At 45.0% G+C, this 20,762-nt stretch overlaps 1 protein-coding gene across 6 annotated transcripts in view; it reads left to right on the forward strand.

Moving 5' to 3' along the window:
* ITPR1 (inositol 1,4,5-trisphosphate receptor type 1) overlaps positions 1-20,762 on the forward strand; it is a 255,631-nt gene that overhangs the window by 161,748 nt on the left and 73,121 nt on the right. For all 6 annotated transcript variants that reach the window (XM_074957539.1, XM_074957538.1, XM_074957540.1 and 3 more), the window contains 2 exons: positions 4,098-4,230; positions 6,271-6,461. In XM_074957539.1, coding sequence (XP_074813640.1) covers positions 4,098-4,230; positions 6,271-6,461 — 324 coding nt within the window. The remainder of the gene's footprint in view (positions 1-4,097; positions 4,231-6,270; positions 6,462-20,762) is intronic.

Consider the following 20,762-nt stretch of genomic DNA (forward strand, 5'->3'; position numbering starts at 1 on the left):
ACTGCAGCTCCAAGTGGTATTAAAAATGAAAACACATCTCCAAGCTTGTGCAACTCTGGATGAGCAGTTTACCAGAAATTGGAATCACTTGACATATGATCTCATCTGCTTTCTCTTGCTATCGTGCTCTTTTATGAGTGTCGCTATTTTAGATGTAGTCCAACAATAGCAAGAAGATGGTGGTACCACAGCGGGCATACTCAGAAATTCCACTTGAGCTTTTCTCTTGCCTGAAATATTTTGACCACTAAACTTTAGTCATCAGATTTTGTTTTTTCCTATCGAGTAGAAATAAAGGCAAACGACCTATAATCCAAAGAACAATCGTTAACCTTTAGAAGATGGGAGGGTGGGGAGAAGTGTATTGAACAATGATATTCATAGTAAATGTGTTTAAAAATCTTTCGTCGGTAGTAAAAAGTACCATTTTAAATGCCAGTTGCTGTGGCAACTGCTAGTTAATGTAACAGAAGAGAAAGTGGTAATGTGAAAACCCCATTGTAACTTAATTTGGGCATAAAGGGTGTATAAATGTCAAGTTTTCCTTCTAATGAGTGCACATGCAGAAGACAGCATAGTTTGTTTTTTCGCCTGATCTGACCTTGTTCTGTCATGCACCCTTCACCGCCTGCAAAACTGAGAGCAGCAGGAGTGGTATAAATCACTGCAGCATGTACTAGAACAGTATCTTGTCATTGTCCATCAAAATAGCTCTCACACAGTCTGGGGTTGTGTGTGTGCCGTGGGGGGGGGGGGGGTTTAGAACTAGTCCCCGCCTCTCTTATATTTTCACAGACCATCCGAATCAATGTTCGGAAATACAGGCACCTTAGAAGTAATGATCTTTTCCTAGTATGAGTGTGAGCGGCCGCCGGGGTGCGGGGCCCTGAGCCTGCTGCAGGAGGGGCGGCGGTGGCTCACACTCCCGGGAGCCACAGAGCCCGAGCGCGGCGAGGGGGGAGCCAGGGGCGCACTGGGGCCGCTGCCGCCTGCATGCATCCGCTGCAGGAGCCCCTGGTGGGGGGGCGCGCCCCCCGGCTTCCCCCTCTCTGTGCTCGGGTTCTGCAGCTCCTGGGTGTGTAAGCTGCCGCGCCCTCTCCCAGAGCAGACTCGGGGCCCCGCTCCCCGGCCGCAGTGGTGGCTCCTCACATGCAGGGATGAGTGCTGCCTAATGATCTCCGAATTGCTGGTGCGGGTGCCGAAGGAGCAGCCAAGCAGGGGAGAGGAACCAGCTGAGGCAGCAGCCAGGAGTGTCCAGGGGGAAGGTGCTGAGAATACACCATTCGGGGCCTGGTTCTGCTTTAACCTCTGGCATATCAACTGGGCTCAGTCCTGGGTACACAAACAGTGCTGCATGAAGGACCTCAGAAACAGGCCTGACTTGGGAATTCACATAAGTGCTGAATTTATGCCCCTGCTTTGAGGCTGTGTGGAGTGTGAGAGATAGAGAGGTCCCTGTGTGCGTGATGTCTCTGTGCATCTGTTTTGTGTCAATGGGCATCTCTGTGTCTGATGTGTGTCCATCTGTTTGACATGTCTGTTTGTGTGCATCTCTGAGTGACCTGTCTGTCCATGGGACGTGTCTGTCTGTGTCCCTCTATGTGTGATGTGTGTGACCTGTATCCTTGTGTGTGTGATGTATCACATGTGGCCTGGGGGGAGTGTGTCTCTGCCTGTGTGAATGCTCAAAGGATTAGCAGCAGAGCTGATATATCTGATAGCACTGCGTGCACCTTAGGACACTCTGGCGAGCACCAAAAATCAGGATGTTTATTTGGAGCTCAATCCTGGGTCTGCTGAAAAACATGGATTCAGGAACTCGAATGTCTCATGTGGCAAAAGAAAGGGCCATCTCTTCCGTACCATTAAGATAAGGGAGCAGCAGGATCTGGGGGCTCCTACCATGTGCCAGGCTCCAGCTGCTAGTCCTACCGGGCTGGGGAGGGACAAGACTACCTCTTCCCCTGCACAGGCTGCTCCTGGGGCTGGGTCAGACCCACCTCTGGGAATTTCCCCCAGCTGCAGGAAGCTCCGTGGCTGTTGGCTGGGAGCCCAGCTCTGAAGACAGCACCACCACCAGCAACAGCGTGGAAGTGAGGGTGGCATGGTATGGTATTGCCACCCTTATTTCTGCACTGCTGAGAGCAGCAGCCACTCTGGCCACCCAGCTCTGAAGGCAGTGCTATCGCCAGCAGCAGTGCAGAAGAAAGGGTGGCAATACCATGACCAGCCATGAGCCCCCACAATCCGCCTTTTGGGTTGGGACCCCCACGGTTACACCACCATTACATTTAAGATATAAATTTCTGAATGCATGAAATGTAAGATGTTTAAAATCCTATGACTGTAAAATTTACCAAAATGGACCATGACTTTGGTAGGGCCCTACTAATCGTATGTGGGGATAATTTTGAAGTCTGAGGCTAGATGCACAAAGACTAAGGCAAAGGGTGTTGCCATTATGCATTCAACATAGGAATTCTCTTAGAAAAGGAGGCATTGTTCTCCAGCACACCGGGGATAGCCTATAACTTTCCAAAAGATGTTACAGGATTTTTAACTTTCAGGTAAGCTGCCCCCATCACTTGTTGAAGAGAGCCCAATGTAAAGTGTTACTCATCCAAAGTACAAATCACTCCTCTTTTTACGCTGTGTATTTTAATGGGTCTATTTCATTATTTTTTATCTGTGTTTTAAAAATCACTTCTGAAGTTTTTAAACAAAGGCTTAACTTGTACAGCAGATGATGTCAAGCTACGTTGTTAGGGACATTTTGGATGGATCTGGCAAACTACATTACTTGGCATATGAACTATAATACAATGTGCAGGATGAATTTTGCCAGTGTAGTTCAAGGTCAATAAGATACTTAGTTTTGTTCCAGCTTGGATTTTTTACTCTCTCTTCCTAAAGTCATTTTTTTCTTAAGTCTCTTCAAAACCCCATGTATTTAATTGAAATATAGTCCCTGACCAATATTTTTACAGTTACTTGTCTCTGTCTTTACCTACAAAGGTCTTAAAAGACTCTCAAAATACCTGCTATACCTGGTCATTGCTTGGCATGCTGCCAACTCTTGTGTTACCAAAATAACCATGCAGCTTGCAGACACAGTGCTCAATTGTGATCCCAGCTGTGTTCTTACTGACAACAGTGGGAGCAGCATTGGACCTATTAATGGTGGTTCAGATTCGGAGAGGTATGACAGGCTCTCATCTTCCACTGATGAGCTGCATGTGTTCAGGGCTTCTTACCCAGAGTAGAACGTTGCTTGTGGGCTTCTGGCTTTGAATATAGTTGAGAGGCTACCGGTTATTGGAGGACTGGGGTCCTGCAACATGCAAGATCTCACGTGCTAGGATGCTGGCTGATCATAATGACCCATCTGTATTTGCTGCAGAGTTGGAAAGTTTACTGCTTTCCAACTCTTTGTGTTTACTAAAGAGTTGGAAAGCAGTAAACTATTAACGGAGCTGAGATTATACACAGATGGGTACTGTCAACTAACATTAATTATTTGGGGATGGGAGGGTGTTTCAGCTCTTTAATGTTCACAAAATGGAGTATGAAGAGGTGGGATTATTCTCATAAGATGTTATCTAAAACCATGACTTCATCCTCTTTCTCTCTTTGTGCCCTTTGCCAGAGTTCTAACCATCCCATTATCCAATCCCCACTTTGTGTGGTTGGGTTGTTTTGTGTGTGTGTCACTCAAATTCCATGTCTGTTTTAAAGTTGAGCCCTGGGTCCTTTTCAATGGACACCAGTAAAAATGCACCTTTGGAATAAAATCTCAATATTACACAAGCTAGAATTTTTTAGTGTGGCATGTGAACTTTAACTATTGCTGGTATTTGGTACCCATGGCCTCAGTTGAGGCTTATGGGATGGATATATAGTGACTAGGTTGGTCTGAAAATATCGTAGGATGTTCAATGAAGTTTTGTTTTGAAACATTCATGGTTTCAGTCTTTCCTTCCCCCACCACCTCTGGTGAAATTAGGCCAATTATAAGACACTCCTGCTTCTCTTGAGTGTTGTTCGTTCATTTATACATTAAACTCAAATACTGATTTCATTACCCTGTTTGAATTAAGGGTGAAGCACTCAGGCAAGTTTTGGTCAACCGTTACTATGGCAACGTCAGACCTGCAGGAAGAAGAGAGAGCCTTACAAGCTTTGGCAATGGCCCGTTGTCTCCTGGAGGCACTTGCAAAGCTGGGGGAGGAGGTAGGATGTGCTGCCTGCTAATTAGTGATTTGTATGACTCTAGCCTGCCATATTGTCTATGCTTGTTTCTGCATAACCAACTGAAAATTTTACAGGTGAAGCAGCTTCTTTTTTCCTTTGAGACTTCCCCCACCCCCATGACTTTCTGTCAGTTGCACAGAAAAGGACAACTTATTTCTATCCCTCAACAATAGGATTGGGAAGGAGTTCTACGGATTTGCTTTTTTTAATGTTGGTTTCAGAAATCCTCCTAATTTTTTTGAGCTCCTCTGGATTGTTTTCACTTCACACTGTAAAGAAGAGCGTCGTTTGCCTGTTTGATCATTTAAGATGTTTTTATTCATATGGACTCTTGCAGAAGTCAGCAAACTTCTAATCTACAAAAACAAATGCTGTTGTTGAAAGAGAATAGGTTAAAATTAAATGAACTTAACTTTTTTTTTTCTGAGTTGAGAGTCACCTAAGTTATGGGCCCTGGGCGGTGGGGCGCGGGCTTCGGCCCCAAACCCCAGCAAGTCTCATGCCAGCCCTGGCGACCCTATTAAAACAGGGTTGCTTTTGATGTATCTCAGAACTTTACTTTGATTAAATTTCCATAGTACATTTTGCATAGTAATTTTTGCTGTAATTCATTCTCACATTTTCATGAATAATGGAAAAATGCTCTGAGGACAGTCTGATTAAGCATCTCTAAAACAAGTCAAATCTCATTATTGCCTAAAGGGGTGCTGTCAAAGTTGATGGGAACCACGGTAAAGGCAAATACATTTAGTTCTGGCTTTTTGTTAAATTCTGCCTGATATTAGTGGACTTTTTGTCAAAACATGATTCAGTAGTTTTATTCTTTAAGATAAATAAAATGCCAGTGTCCTCATTAAAAATGTGTTCATGCTTTCTGTATTTCTTGCCTCATAATATACAGCCTACTCTTCTCTGGTCTTTCTGAAACCAATATACTTTACATCTATCCATGCACAATCCCAGTATTTATCTTTTTCATTGACTAGACCCAGTTCCTTTCTCTCTCCCTTCCACGGGCACCCATTTGCCGAGTGTATCAAGTCTAAACTATTTTCCCTTGGTGTTTAAGGTTCTGCACCATGTTTCCCTGGTCTCTCTTGATCTTATGATCTCTTGGATCTTATGTCTTGCCTTTTCCCCTTCGCTCCACTAGTGATGCAAATCCTGCACATCCTTGTGTCCTGCTTTCCACTGTCATCTTCCTGCCATCTTCTGTGCTGTATCTTGTACAGGAAGGTAATTCCATGTACATAGCTCCCTTCCATCCTCTCCACTTTCAAGTCACTGCTAAAAGCTTCTTTCTTCCACACAGCTGCAAATACTAGTTCGTGTCAAACAGTTTTCCTTCATGACACCATTTCCTCAAACTCTCACATTGAAAGTAGGACATGATTTCCTTTGAGTCTGCCAATGCATGTTATCTTTATGTTCTAGACCAGCGGTTCTCAAATTTCATTGTATCACAACCCCCTTCTGACAACAAAAGTTACTACACGACCCCAGGAGTGGGGACCGAAGCCTGAGCTTGCTGCCCTGGGTTGGGGGGGCCCAAAGCCGAAGCCCCACTGCCCCAGACAGGGTGGGGGCAAAGCCCAAGCCCAAGGGCTTCAGTCATGGGCAGGGAGCATGTAACCTGAGCCCTGCTGCCCAGGGCCGAAGCCCTTGGGCTTCGGCTTGGGCCCCGGGCGGTGGGGCGCAGGCCCTGGGCTTCAGCCCCTGGCCCCAACAAGTCTTAACACCAGCCCTGACAACCCAGTTAAACCGGGGTTGCGACCCACTTTGGGGTCCCTACCCACAGTTTGAGAACGCCTTTTCTAGATTGTATAACTCTTCATGAGAGAACTTGTCATTATCTCTTGTACAGAGTTAAACACCTGACTGGCACTTAAATTTATTCATGGTGTTAATTTATTAGGATATAACATTTTACTCTTCTTTATTATAGAATGAGTTCTATCACCTGGATAGAATGAAGGGGTGAGTGAGTCTCAGGCTATTCATTGTGATTTACCGTTCTAGGAGGAAGCTCCGGATCCAGTTCAATGAGTCGAGGTGAAATGAGTTTGGCCGATGTCCAGTGTCATCTGGATAAGGAAGGCGCATCCAACCTCGTCATAGACCTCATCATGAATGCCACCAGTGATAGAGTTTTTCATGAAAGTATTCTGCTAGCCATTGCCCTTCTGGAAGGTGGCAACACTACTATACAGGTAAGGAAATGGATAACAATGAGCTGATTACTAAAAACATCATCAATTGGAATTCTCTTTCTAAAATCCCTAGAAATTGACTGTTGCTTTGAGCTGTGATGAGATAATCTTAGGCCTGAAGTACTGGGAAGTGTCAGTGCTCACTGTGTATTGTGTATTTTTGAGTATTGCAATATTTCAAGGCTGGTCTTTACCCCAGGCACTTTAACTTAAAAGTAGCTAGGTATCACTGACTTCTAAACATTGGCTTTGTGTGGAAGCTTGGATTTGAGGTTGTTAAGGCAGTCTAGCAGGATGCAGTAGTTAGTGGGACTACTCGCATGAGTAAAATTAAGCCAGCGTGTAAGAGTTTGCAGGACTAAGCTTTTGTTTTTATCTGGCTTAAAATCAGAAGACACTTTACTTTGTGATAAGCCCCAGGTTGTAGTTAGTTACCTGGCAGTGTTGCTCTCATTGACTTACATGTCTTTATATTTAGTTTGGTTTCACTGACTGAATTAGAAGTTTGTGCCTGCTGACTAGACCTACCAGTCTAGGATTTGTGTGTGGTTTGATGGGCATAAAATAAAAAAGCCATGTGTCAAAAGCACAATTTGTTTTGTTTTGTTCTTCCACACATGAACCAAAGCATTGCTGCGGCTAAACGAGCCTGCAAAGACTATCCTAGAATATGTGATGCCTTATCATTGACTCTATATACTTTAAGCAGAATTAGTCTGTGTAGGATTTAATGCACCTGTATTTGGGCTTCTGAAAATTGCTTGGAAAGTGCAGAGTTTTTTGAGAGAGATTGGTACTTGTATATATTGTATAAATAGAGTGGGTTTTTCCCAATATGTACTATGACAGGGTCGGGCCAGATGGCTACAGGAGAGTGATAGAAGGCAGATATATTAGCCCCAGGTTAAGTAGGTCCCTTTTCCCTGGGTAAGGTAACAGGGAACGTTCCAGAACAATCAGGAACTTTCTGGAAACAATCAAGGCAGACAGGCCGATTAGACCTGCAGCCAATCAAGAAGCTGCTAGAATTAATTAATGCAGGCTAATCAGGGCACCTGGGTTTAAAAAGGAGCTCACTTCAGTTTGTGGTGCGCGGAGCTGGGAGCAAGAGGCGCAAGAAGCTGAAAGTGAGAAGGCATACTACTGGAAGACTGAGAAGTACAAGCATTAGCAGACATCAGGAGGAAAGTCCTATGGTGAGAATAAAAAGGTGTTGGGAGGAGGCCATGGAGAAAGACCCCAGGGTGTTGTAGCTGTCACGCAGCTGTTACAGGAGCCACTGTAGACAGCTGCAGTCCACAGGGCCATGGGCTGGAATCTGGAGTAGAGGGCGGGCCTGGGTTCCCTCCATCCCCCACTCCCTACTTGATACCGGAGGAGTTGAACTGGGCTGTGGGTTCCACCAGAGGGGAAGGTCTCTGGCCTGTTCCCCAATCCACTAGGTGGATCAGCAGAGAGTGCGGGGATTGTTCTTCCTTTTCCCCATGCTGGCCAGTGATGAGACTAACTGAGTGAATGGCAGATTTGAGCCACTTAAGTGGCCAAACTGAGGGCTCCCATGAACCTCTGAAGTGAGCAAATCTGCCAATAAGCGCAGGACCCACCAAGGCAGAGGAGGAACTTTGTCACAGTACAATAATTTAATTTCTTTCTATTCTGTGTCCAAATAAAACTGTCAGTAACTTGGTAGTGCAGTTATTTTTAAACAGTTATTTACTTTTTTCTTTTAGAGAATTAAATATCAATGAAATATTTCTCAACTCTTTAGGTAATTGACGACATGTTTAGGTTTCTAGCTTAATGTCACAGCTGTAGTGCATTGATTTTTAGAAATATTATCTCCAGTACTTTACATCCACTCCCCCAACCTTTTGTCTGTCTGTCTGTCTTACAGATTGTGAAATTTCCAGGACAGGGAATATTTTTTCTGTGTGTTTGCACAGCGCCCAGCACAATGGGGCCCTGATTCTGATTGGGCCCTTTCAACGCTTCTTTAACTAATGCATCATGATGATGATAGACAAGCTGACTTGTTATAATTCACGCATAAGTTTTTCATATAATTCATTTGAAATCAGTGGAATTATATCAAGATTAATTTAGCTCAGATTTTTGCAAGGGGGTGGGGGAATATCAGGCTTTGCTAAAAGCCACGAGCTCTCAAGCTGTGCGGTAGACATCAGACAAAAAAGTGTTTATTTCCATTTTTATTAATAAAAAGAATATGCACTTGTTACATCATATGCTCTGGCAGGAAAAGAACTAGAGTAAAGGGCTCTGAAGGGCACTGGTGTCTGGGTGTTAGCAGTTGTATTAAATCCTGAAGAACTAATAGTTATATCCATCATTGTATTGAGTCAGAGACCCCCATCTCAGTGTGACGAACTGATGTTGCTTTGTGAGGTTACCTCACTGTGTGATACTCAGCCAGCATCGTTATACACAACATCACTGTGCAGTGTCAAGAAACCACACTGATTCAGTAGCTCTCAGCAACATCACCTTCTAATATAGTATATTCTAGTCGTATGGGGAGAACCTGCGTGGCTCCTTCCAAATTTCAGACTCCACACTCAGCACTCTTTTTTTGTTGCTATATGTATGAGCAAGAGGACATGGAGTGCGCTCTTGTGATCAACGTTTAGCTCACTCTGCCTGAGACAAAGGATAAAGAGCCCCACACCAACTTAAATTTCACTCTGCAATAGTAATGGTTTATTAAAAATTTATCTTCTCAAGTGTTAAACCTGAGCCTTCATCTTCCTAGCAATGCACAGGTATCTTCCTATGTCATATTGATGGGTAAATCAAATTCTGTTCCAGTCCAGCAAGGATAAATCTATATTCCTTAGCTTATTCTGGAATTTGAAGCTAATGGACTGAATAGGGCTACATCTCAGTTTATTTTGACTATATGACCCAAGGGATCCCTTTCTAACTCTGATTTACATATAGTAGGGAAATCATCCATCCATCTCCACGGAGACATTTTTAACCAAAAATGAAGACTCTCTAGTTTCCATTTCACGTGTATCACTGCACATGTGGGGGGGATTGTAAATTAAGTATTTGCTGAGGAAGAAGTTGTTGGCGTGGAACAGTTTTAGTAAACCTCATAGCACTTTCACATCCGTACCTTACAGCTCTGCCAATTTCTGTCGTGATCTTGCCTTTTAAGATGCTACTTCCAGCAAACTAGAATAACTTTTTCCATCCTCTCCAGCTTCACGGGTAAGTGCTCAGGGAGTGTCCCTACCTTTAGGAAAATGATCTTTGTAGCCAACAGTGGTTCAAGGAGAGAGCAAGAGAGGGAGAGTGAGCATATGAGTGTCTACGTGCACTAATGCAACCATAGAAAATATCTCCTCTTAGTGGGGGTGCGGTTTGGCTTTTGGGGTTTTTTTTTAGTTCAGATGAATTTGATTCTAAGTACAGCATTACACTGAGGTTTTATGCACCAAATCATTCACTGCAACCTACAGTTCCTGCTGTACAGAATGCAAGGTCACAGGCACACCCAAGAACTATTACTCATGCACCCAAACTATGAATGGGACTGTGCTGAACGTACCCTGTGAAGTAGTTGTGCCACAGATGAACTACTCCTCAAGGATTCCCACAGCCCAAAAGGCAGAGTGCCAAAGTGAAAAATGTGGCAATGTATGCAAAGGTCCCCACCTTGGCAGTTCCCTCCCTCCCACCCCCACTTGTTAGTTTATCTATCTGTTTCATCTTGTTATTATCCTAGATTGTGAGCTCTGTGGGGCAGGGAGTGTTCTTGCCTTGCTCAGGGTCTAGCACAATGGGGCTCTCTGATCAGGGCCTCAAGGTGCCGCTTCAGTATAAATAAAGAACAGCTGTACTTCAGCTCTTTCTAATCTTTCAGCACCACTTGAGTCATTAAAAATAAAGCATACAAATTTAATGTAGAAAAATGCTGACGACAGAGCTTAATTTCTGGGACAACAGCTGGCTCAGAATTTACAAATCAAAATGAACTTGAAGGTTGATGTAGTAAAATCATGATTTCACTTCTCCCTCCCACAAAGTAATTACTAAATTATGGCTCAGTTAAATTGGTCTCCTTTCTGGGTGAGGGTAGTATAACCATGCTTCCCCGTTGCACTTGGGGACAACGTTGTATCTAGTTGCCTAGAAAACTAGAAGGTTAAGGTGGTGAGCAGGTGAACCGAAGCTACTGGAGACTGTTACAGAAGGACTGCATTCGGTAGTCTATTCATCCACACTGCTTTCAATTCACATTTTTAAAAAGAATCTCTCCCTTCTGCATAGGAAAGATTTAATAGCAGAATACGGCAGTGTGAAGTTTCCTATTGCTAAATCTTCAGTACTTCTACAAAATGTGCTGCGGAACATTACTAGTCTATTATGAGGTATTATGAAAACCCAGATACACTTGTCAAAATGAACAAAGTACATTTTGGGTGCACTATGTTTTCCTCCCTCTGCATTTTTATTCACTTCTTCAATTTTGCAAATTAGTGAGAACTTCACAATAGGTCTCCCAGTCTTTAGTGTGGATTTACTGAGATCCTACTGTAATTTTAACAAACTGCCATTAGAATAGTTACTCTGAGTTTTGTTAATCTTGTATGACAGATTATCGGTGCACATGTATTTCTAATTTTAACTTTCAGAAACTCCACCTACCAAAACTCTTTGCTTTGGAATTCTACACAAATTGATTATCTTCATTCATGGCACATGTGTATTTATTCTTCTTCTTCTTCGAGTTCTGTCCCTGTGGGTGCTCCACTCTAGGTGTTGGTGCGTCCCAGCGCCGTTGAGCGGAGATTTTCGGTAGCAGTGCCTGGTCGGGACGCACACGCTCAGTTGGTATCTCCCGTCTCGCTGGAATCTTCCTGAGCGCGTTCATCCCACACCTTCCTCAGTTCCTTCTCAACCGTCCTCGGCTGAAGACAGGACTTGGGGCAGTGCTACTTTTCTTCCCTGGTCTCTGTAGGAAACAGTAACAAAGAACATAGAAATAGTTATTAGTTACATCCCAGTTGTTTCCCTTCCTTTAGTGTAGTTACACAGTTAGTTACTTAGTTTAAAAAAAAAAAAAAAAAACTTTTTCGCTTCAGACTTGTCTGCCGCTGAGACGCTCTCCTCTGCCATTTTTAATTGATAATGCCAGGGGCTTCAGGATTCAAAAAGTGTGTTTTCTGTGAGGACTCCATGCCATGGTCAGGTGGGCACTCATGTTGTGTCAAGTGCCTCGGGGAAACTCACGTCCCCGCAAAGTGCCTCCATTGTACGAGCCTCAAGTCAAGAGCTCGGCGCGACAGGGACCTGTGGCTTAAAATGATTCTAATGGAAAAATCCCTGCAGCCGCTTTCGGAGACAGGGAAAGTTAAACCCGCTCCCACATGCTCCCCGGCCAGATCCGAACCAGTTGGGAGCATTGCTTCACCCTCTCTGGAGCAGAGGCAAGAAGCACCACAGTCTCAAAGGAGAGACTTTAACAAGGGTAAAGGGTCTCCCACGAGATCCTTACCCTCTGTGCTGACGGCGCCAAAGGCAGGTACCTCAGCCTTTTCTAACACCTCAGCCGCGGCTCGCACAGAAGCAGGGACCCAACCTCCCGCGCGAGGAAGGTTTCCGCGGCACTGGTCCCCTCGGCACCGAAAATAGATGCGGTGCCAACAGCACGCTCTACCCCGGTGCCGAGAAGAACGTCAGCACCGGCAGCGGACCCCCTGCAGGGCACCTCCAAGCACTCCGCAGCACCGCTGACTTTCACTTTCACTTGATAACGCACTAAAGCACAGAGCAGGCTCGGTGCAGCCCAGGGAGCAGGAGCAATAGTTTTTCACTCAGTGTGACCTCTCAGTGCCACCTGAGCCTAACTCCCTGCTCCTGGATACGCAGGGCTCACTTTTTGAACAGCTGTTCTCCCCACTTGAACGGGCTACCTTTACTGACAGCGAACTCAATATGCAGCAGCAGGCCGAGTTCTTCCCACATGCCTCTCCTCCTCTACTGGAACCTCTTCCACATCAGGTCATGGCTCACAGCCACCAGCCTCAGTTTCCCTACTTCACCCCCCCATGGGCAGCACCTGGGTTCTCACCCCTCCGTGGTGCCCTTGGCCACATCCTCCTCCTCATTCTCAGACCTCTTCCACCAAACCACTGTCTCCTTCTGTGCTTCGATCTCCAGCTCCGTCCACTTCTAGAGTACCTGAACCCCCTCCTGAGAATGTGAGCTACGCACCATATCCTGACTCACCGACTCCTAACTCTCCATCAGCTCCAGATGGAGCCCTCTTCCCTCCGCCTCCACAGAACATGGACGACTGTAAACAATTTCAAGAACTTTTCAGGAGGGTGGCATTCAGTCAAGACATCCCCTTAGAAGAGGTTCAGGAGACACAACACAGACTCCTCAGAATCCTTCAACCGTCTGCACCCTCAAAGATCGCGCTCCCCATAAACGAAGCACTCCTAGAACCAGCTGACACACTCTGGCAAACTCCAGCTTCTTTATTACCAACTTGCAAAAAGACCAAACGTAAACACTATGTTCCTGCTAAGGACGCTGACTTCCTATTTTCTCATCCACCAGCGAACTCTCTTGTCATGGATGCAGTCCCACAAAGGATGAAACAGCCACAATATCAGCCCACGCCGCAAGACAAGGACCTTAAACGCCTTGATGTCTTGGGTCACAAGGTTATTCGTCCTCCACTCTACAATTCAGAATTGCAAACTATTCTGTCCTCCTTGCCAGCTACGACTTTGATAATTACAATAAACTTTTTGAATTTGCCTCCTACATTCCAGAGGATAGGAGAGCAGACTTCAAATCGATCCTGACTGAGGGCCAACTGATTTCCAGAGTGGCCCTATAAGCATCTCTGGACATGGCGGACGCAGCAGCCCGTACTACTGCAACTGCTGTGATTATGTGCAGATCTTCATGGCTCTCTGCATCCGGCATCCCTAAAGATCTGCAGACCAAAGTGGAGGACCTCCCCTTTGATAAAGATAAACTTTTTTCCACAAAAACCGATGAACTCCTTGACACCATGAAAGATTCTAGAGCGACACTAGGCACCCTGGGCATTCACCCATCACTTCCCAGGAGACAACGATACCAACCCTACCAAAGACCACACACACAACAGTATTATCGGCCTCAACCCAAACCATATGACATAACTAGGAATCGCGCTAGACCCCCCTAAGTGCAGACAAAATCAAGCTCAAGCAACCACCTCCCACCCATGGGGGAATAAACAACAATTTTGAAAGGTTGGTTGAGGGTCTGCACGGCCACCCCTTGATTCCACCACCTACTTGCCCATTTGGCCACCGCCTCCGGAGTTTCCAACATGCCTGGCAGCGGATTACACAGGACCGCTGGGTCCTCAAAATAGTTCAGTCTGATTACTCTATCCCATTTATATCCTATCCTCCTACCCTTCCCCGTCCCTCTTCAGGGACCACTCTCATGATCACTTACTTCGCGCAGAAGTGGCGCACAACTAGGCACAGTGGAACCTGTGCCGACACAACATCGAGGGAGAGGGTTCTACTCCCATTACTTTCTGACCCAGAAAAAGACCGGGGGATGGAGGTCTATACTAGACTACGCCGACTGAACAAATTCTTGAGGATACAAAAATTCAAGATGGTCACACTGGGCACAATAATTCCTGCACTGGATCAAGGAGACTGGTTCACAGCCCTCGACCTACAGGACGCTTATTTTCATATATCAATTCGTCCAGCTCACAGATGGTTCCTACGATTCACAATCGGTCACGACCATTTTCAATACAGAGTTCTTCCTTTCAGACTCTCCACAGCGCCGAGAGTCTTTTCCAAGACTCTAGCCATGGTTGTGGCTCACCTCCACAGACATGGGATTTCGCTTTTCCCCTACCTGGACGATTGCCTCATCAAGGGCAACGCCTATGGCGAGACACTTCAAACTACCCATTTCGCCATCTCCCTCTTTCACAGCCTAGGCCTCCAAATAAACATCCAAAAATCCACCCTGACTCCTACACAACAGATCGAGTTCATTGGAGCTCATCTGGACTCAATCCAAAGCAGAGCCTCGCTCCCAAATCAGATTCCTCGCTATCACACAGCTTATATGCACGCTCTCTATTCGTCCCAGGACACAGGCAAGAATCTGTCTACAGCTCCTTGGTCACATGGCAGCCACCACCTTCATGGTCCAGTATGCCAGGCTACACAGGAGATGTCTTCAGTGCTGCTAACTCCTCCTCCCAATGTTCTAGCTTCCTTACATTGGTGGACAAGACCAGAAAACCTCTGCACAGGTGTTTCCTTCCAGCAATGATCCCCAATGCTCATGCTCACCACGGATGCTTCCCTAATCGGTTGGGGAGCGCATCTAGGCAGACACAGGGCACAAGGCTGATGGTCCGCATCAGAGACGCGCCTACACATAAATCTCTTAGAGCTCAGAGCAGTGAGGCGAGCATGCCTTCACTTTCTTCCCCTCATAAAGAACAAATCTGTTCGGGTCTTAACAGATAACATAGCATGTATGTTCTACATCAACAGACAAGGGGGAGCCCGATCACATTCCCTACGCATGGAAGCCACCCGAGTATGAAATTGGTGCAAACAACATCAAATACAAATCATTGCTTCCTACCTACCCGGCTGCCACAACACTACTGCCGACGCACTCAGCAGGCTCTTCTCAACAGAACATGAATGGGAACTGCACTCCGCAATACTTCAACAGCTCTTCTCCCTCTGGGGCACCCTGTCAATAGACCTCTTTGCCACAATCCAGAATCGAAAATGTCGCCTATTTTGCTCCAGAGAGGGACTCGGGACTGCATCCCTAGAAGACGCGTACCTCATCCCATGGAACACCTCTCTCCTGTACACCTTCCCACCAATCTGTCTGCTACACAGCGTTCTTCGGAAGATGATTGACGACAAGGCCCAGGTCATACTTATTGCCCCGGATTGGCCGAGACCTGCTCCGCCTGTCCTCCCGTCATCCACGAGCTGTCCCCAGCAGGCCAGATCTCCTTTCCCAGGACAACAGACGGGTCCTTCACCCTCAGCTCCAAAAGCTCCACCTGACAGCGTGGTTCCTTCATGGTTCCAAACCCATGAACTAGCCTGTTCCAAGCATGTCCGATACGTCCTCCTGCATAGTAGAAAAGACTCCACTTGTAAAACTTACCTGCAGAAGTGGAAGCGTTTCGCCCTCTGGTGCTCATGTAATCACTTAACACCCAATACGGTGACCCTCCCTAACATCCTGGGCTACCTTCTGCAATTAAAACAGGATGGACTCTTGCTCAACTCCATCAAAGTACACCTGGCAGCGCTTACTACCTTCCATGACTTGTTAGAAGGTTACTCACTCTTTACCCACCCCACCATAAAACGATTTCTCACGGGTTTGCAAAATCTCTACCCTGAAATTTACCCAACGGCAGCTACATGGAATCTTAACCTCGTTCTTCACGGTCTCATGAAACCTCCATTCGAGCCCTTGGCTACCTTATCTCTTCTTCATATGTACATGAAGGTAGTTTTCTTAGTTGCAATAACATCAGCAAGGAGAGTAGGAGAAATAAGCGCCCTGATGGCCTATCCTCCCTACACAATCTTCTCCAAAGACAAAGTCACTCTGAGACCACATCCTAAATTTCTCCCTAAGGTGGTGTCCACCTTCCACCTTAACCAACCAATATACTTACCTACTTTCTATCCCAAACCTCACAAGACTCCGCATGAGGCAACCCTGCATACTCTCAACGTCAGGCGAGCAATCGCCTTTTATTTAGACAGGACTAAGCCACTTCGTAAGGCCCAGTGACTCTTTGTCTCCATGACTGAAACATAGAAAGGTATGGCTATCTCTAAACAACATCTGTCCAAGTGGATCTCTAACTGCGTCAGATCCTGTTACCTCACTCAAAATATCCAACCGCCCGAAGGCATTAGAACTCATTCCACTCGAGCTATGTCGACATAACGTACCCATTCTTGACATCTGTAAAGCAGCTACATGGTCATCTGAACACATATTTGCCAAACACTATGCTATCATGCAAGATACCACGGCAGACACCATAGTAGGCCATACAGTACTCTCTACAGTACTCACTGCTGCATCTCCAAAGTCCCACCAACCACAGTGGGTACTGCTACACATTCACCTAGAGTGGAGCACCCACAAGGACAGCACTCGAAAAAGAAGAGAAAGTTACTCACCTTGCAGTAGCTGAAGTTCTTCAAGATGTGTGTCTCTGTGGGTGCTCCACTCCCCGCCCTCCTCCCCTCTACTTTGGAGCACTGGTATGAGTTCTCCACGGTAGAGAAGAAACTGAGGAGGGTGCGGGACGCACGCGCTCAGGAAGATTCCGACAAAATGAAAGATACCAACTGAGCACGTGCATCCCGACCAGGCACTGCTACCAAAAATCTCCACTGGGAGGCACTGGGACACACCGACACCTAGAGTGGAGCACCCACAGGGACACGCATCTCAAAGAACTTCAGTTACTGCAAGGTGAGTAACTTTCCCTTAGCAGCTCTTATTTAATTATAGTATTCTCAACAAGCTCACACTACACTCTGTGTATGGTTTTACTGCATTCAAATTGTTTCCGTATATGGCCTTTTGAGAATGAGGAAACCATTGGAATACCAGCGGGTTACGCAAAATGACTTTCTTGGCAATGAGATCTGAAATGCTTCGTTCTCGCATGGTATTTTCTTACCATAGGTTTTCACATGGGAAATGAGCACAGTGTGCTGAAGCAAAAAGTTTCCACTGACACACACAGACTTGCGTGATGATGCTCCTGTTAAAGTTAATAATGGGAGTTCCCGGGTAACTCCCATGTGCCTTAATGGGAGAAGAGATCACTGTGACACTGGACAAGGATAACTTTAATAGTTGCTGCTGCTAAATCTGTGTTAGTAGATATTCGCGCACACTCGCTTCGGCGTTGCTGCATGTTTTATACTGGTGATGAATGTGACTGAGTGTTAATTATTTCATTATTATTCTAATAGAAAGATAGGTTGTTTTAACTGTGGAAATGACTTTCTGTTTCATTGAAGCATTAAACGATCAACATGGAATTTCCTAATCCAGATTTGGTTAGTTCTATTTTCTAGAATACACGTGAGCATTTTAAATATTTCTACTGCCAAGCAAGCTAATAGAAATTTCTAAGGAACTGTTTATTTCTGAGATTAGCTTATTGTTCCTATTGGTGTGAGAGGTCAAATTTGCTATGGAAGCTCACCCCTGATTTAGCACCCTGGCCATTTATAATAGCACAGACGAGTTTGAATCGAAGGGTCAGAAAAGAAAATAAATTAACTTGACAAACGTTACTGCTCACGGAACTGAAAATTATATAAGCTCCCTTATATTTTAAGTAACTCCTAGTGTGTCTACCCACAGAAAGCTGGAACCAGTCATTCTCCCCTTGTGCTTTCCGAGAGATAGCAAAAACGCCTGAGCAATGCGTGGATAGATGCGGTTTCACAAATCACCTTCAGAGCTGTGTTATGTAAAAGAACAGTCATACGCACTCTTTCTGTAGTGCTGCTGGCCTGTGCGTGGCACCTGTTGCTACATACATTTTTTTCTTTGGCTTGCTTTGCATGATTTTGCTTGTAGGTAAGCTTAATTTAGAGCATACTTCTCTCCTTTAAAGCAGATCAGAGGGTAGTCTGTTGCATATATAAACTTCAACACTGAATTTGCTTCAGTTAACATAAACTCGGCAAGTGAATGACAATGAAAGGAATTGCTGAAGACTTCTCGTATAGCACGTCTCTCATCTGCCAAATAAAATTATGTGCACCATATATGCTGTTTCACCTCCTGGAGTTTCAGGTTTCCTGGATCTGTGAAAGTTAATGATGAGTAAACTCCCTTACATAACTTCCTCTTCTCCATGGCGAGTTTGGTCTGCTCACTTAATTAGGGATCTTCTCAAAAGTTAAATTACATGAAAAATAGGTTTCCCACGACCCCTCCCAAGTAGTGTTGTCAAGATCAAATAAAGTGATGAGACTGACTTCATTTTGGTGAAGTATGTACTAAAATCCCACAAGAGCTTAGTATGGTACCAGTCCTCAGGACTAGTATAATCTCTGTCTTATTGCATATACTCTTACAGGTGAAACAACCCCAAACCATAATTCTTCTTTCCTCAGCTATAGCGCTCCTGGTAAGGGTGCAAATAGAAATTACATGGCAAAGGGGATTGATAATCAAACTAAAGTTAATTATATGCAGATGAAAAGTTGATTCCCCACCTGCATTAAAGCTCGCACTCTGAATATTACTTTTAATTTCCATTAGTGCCTGCTCCCTAACTACTCATTTCTCAGTGGCTGCTTGCTTTTGGAATAGGAGGGGATGGAACTGAGGCTGCTTAAGAGAGGGGAAAGAGGGTCCTTCTCCATCCCTGTCATGTATGGAACTGCTTTCAGGGGATCAAGAAGTCATCTTGCAGCGGAACTCTTTGGTGGAGATGTGAAAGCCAGATCTTGGAAGAGAAGAGCAGGGAATATCCTCTAGCAACAGCACCCTAAAGAGCATGTGCTGTAAGCACCATAATACTAGCCCTGGGAGCCAGTGCCACAGTTATGATTACAGCATGCAGGCAAAAGTTAATGAAGCAGCAAGAATAAAAAAACTGCTCTGGGCCAAGGTCTGGAGCTTACAGCATAAGTGTGATTCTTCTCTGAAATGTGACTGTAAAAATGGCATTGTGGTGTTCCATATTTGTGTCTTAATTTCCATATTGCATCAGCTCATTATACACATAAAAGGTGCTAATTATATGTGCCAGCCCTGCAGAATTATCTGGGACCTGAGAGACTTGTTCGCTTCTTTCCTTCTTACACATCCACACTAGTAAGAGAGATCCTTCAGGGCAGATTATGGTTTTTGACCCTGGTGTATCCCATTGCCTTCAAAGGCAATGGATGGAAGCTCAGTAAAAAATTGTGTAATTGATGCACAAGAAGTAGTTGAGATCATTCTTTCTCAGCTGTGTTGGCTGTGCACAGGTGTAAAAAAAAAACATTTAAAGAGAAAATGTTCGTGACATTAAAGTAGCAAGGACTTTGACTGCACAAGGGGAGCAGATCTGCTAAGTAAAAAGGTGCCATTTTGACATACTGTAGTTGGTATTAAGAGAAGAAAAACATTTCATGTCCTGGATCAGTGCTAAAAAGAACCAGTGGTAACCTTGAAAAATCACAAGTGCCAAATTCAAAAGTCATCTGATGTTGTAATTACCCAGGAGTTCAAAACATCATTATCTAGATAAGCTAGGAGGCATACCATTTAAAAATACACCATTCTGATCTACTACATTGCCTTTCCAGTCTATTGCTCCTTCAGTTCTAATCTGACTTCTCAGGACAGCAGCCAGCCAGGACTGCTAAATCTGTACCCAAAAGGATATGGGCATCCTAGCTATCACTAGCATTTGTTGGGTGGAGAGTCGTAGCTCCTTTCAGATCGCTAACTCTAGTTGTCAGTGAGATATTGGCAGTGCCCCTTGCAGACGTAAACAGATGTGGTCCCTGAGTCTGCAGACAACCTGAAACAGTAACTCCGAGAGATGTGAACTGCACCATTCATCCCACTGGGATGAATAACTTTGAAATGAAATGTCAGAAATCTACTTACTCTATGCTACTAAACCACTCCCCTCCCTTCCCTTTCCTTAATGCCAGAACCTCCAACTGTGTCCTACCCAACTGTCAAAACCCTCAGCTTCACAGCTATCATAATTACTATTTCTTTTCAATATAAAATTCTGCAACACATTGAAATGTACAAAATCAAGTGGTAGTGCAAAGTTGAGTTTAGTAACATATTTATAAGGTTAATCTTTCATATATACGTCAATGAAAAATTCCCTCATCTAAATGTACTTGAAGTAGTGGTAGAATCTCTAGACAGCCGCACTGGAACGCTGCAGGAGCCAGAGGCCTTGGTTGCAGAATTTAGGTCAACCTTGCTTCAGAGTGCACACCAGGTGATTTGAAATTAACCCTGAAAATTGGTCCGAGTTCAGGCAGTGAAGGGATAGGCAAAATCAGGACCTTTCTAGGGATTCTAGTGCCCTAGGCAAGCTAGCAAACTGCCATCCTTTCCCAGTCCACAGTGGCTAGTTTGCTGCCCCTAATATTTTGCTACCCCCAGCAGCCACCTGTTCTGTACCTCCTGACTCAGGAGTACTAATCAGAGTAGTGTGGATTTTTAAAAATGGGCATTGTCCAGTTT

Source organism: Natator depressus, chromosome 7 (assembly GCF_965152275.1).
Source record: "Natator depressus isolate rNatDep1 chromosome 7, rNatDep2.hap1, whole genome shotgun sequence".
In the NCBI taxonomy this organism is placed as follows: Eukaryota; Metazoa; Chordata; order Testudines; family Cheloniidae; genus Natator; species Natator depressus.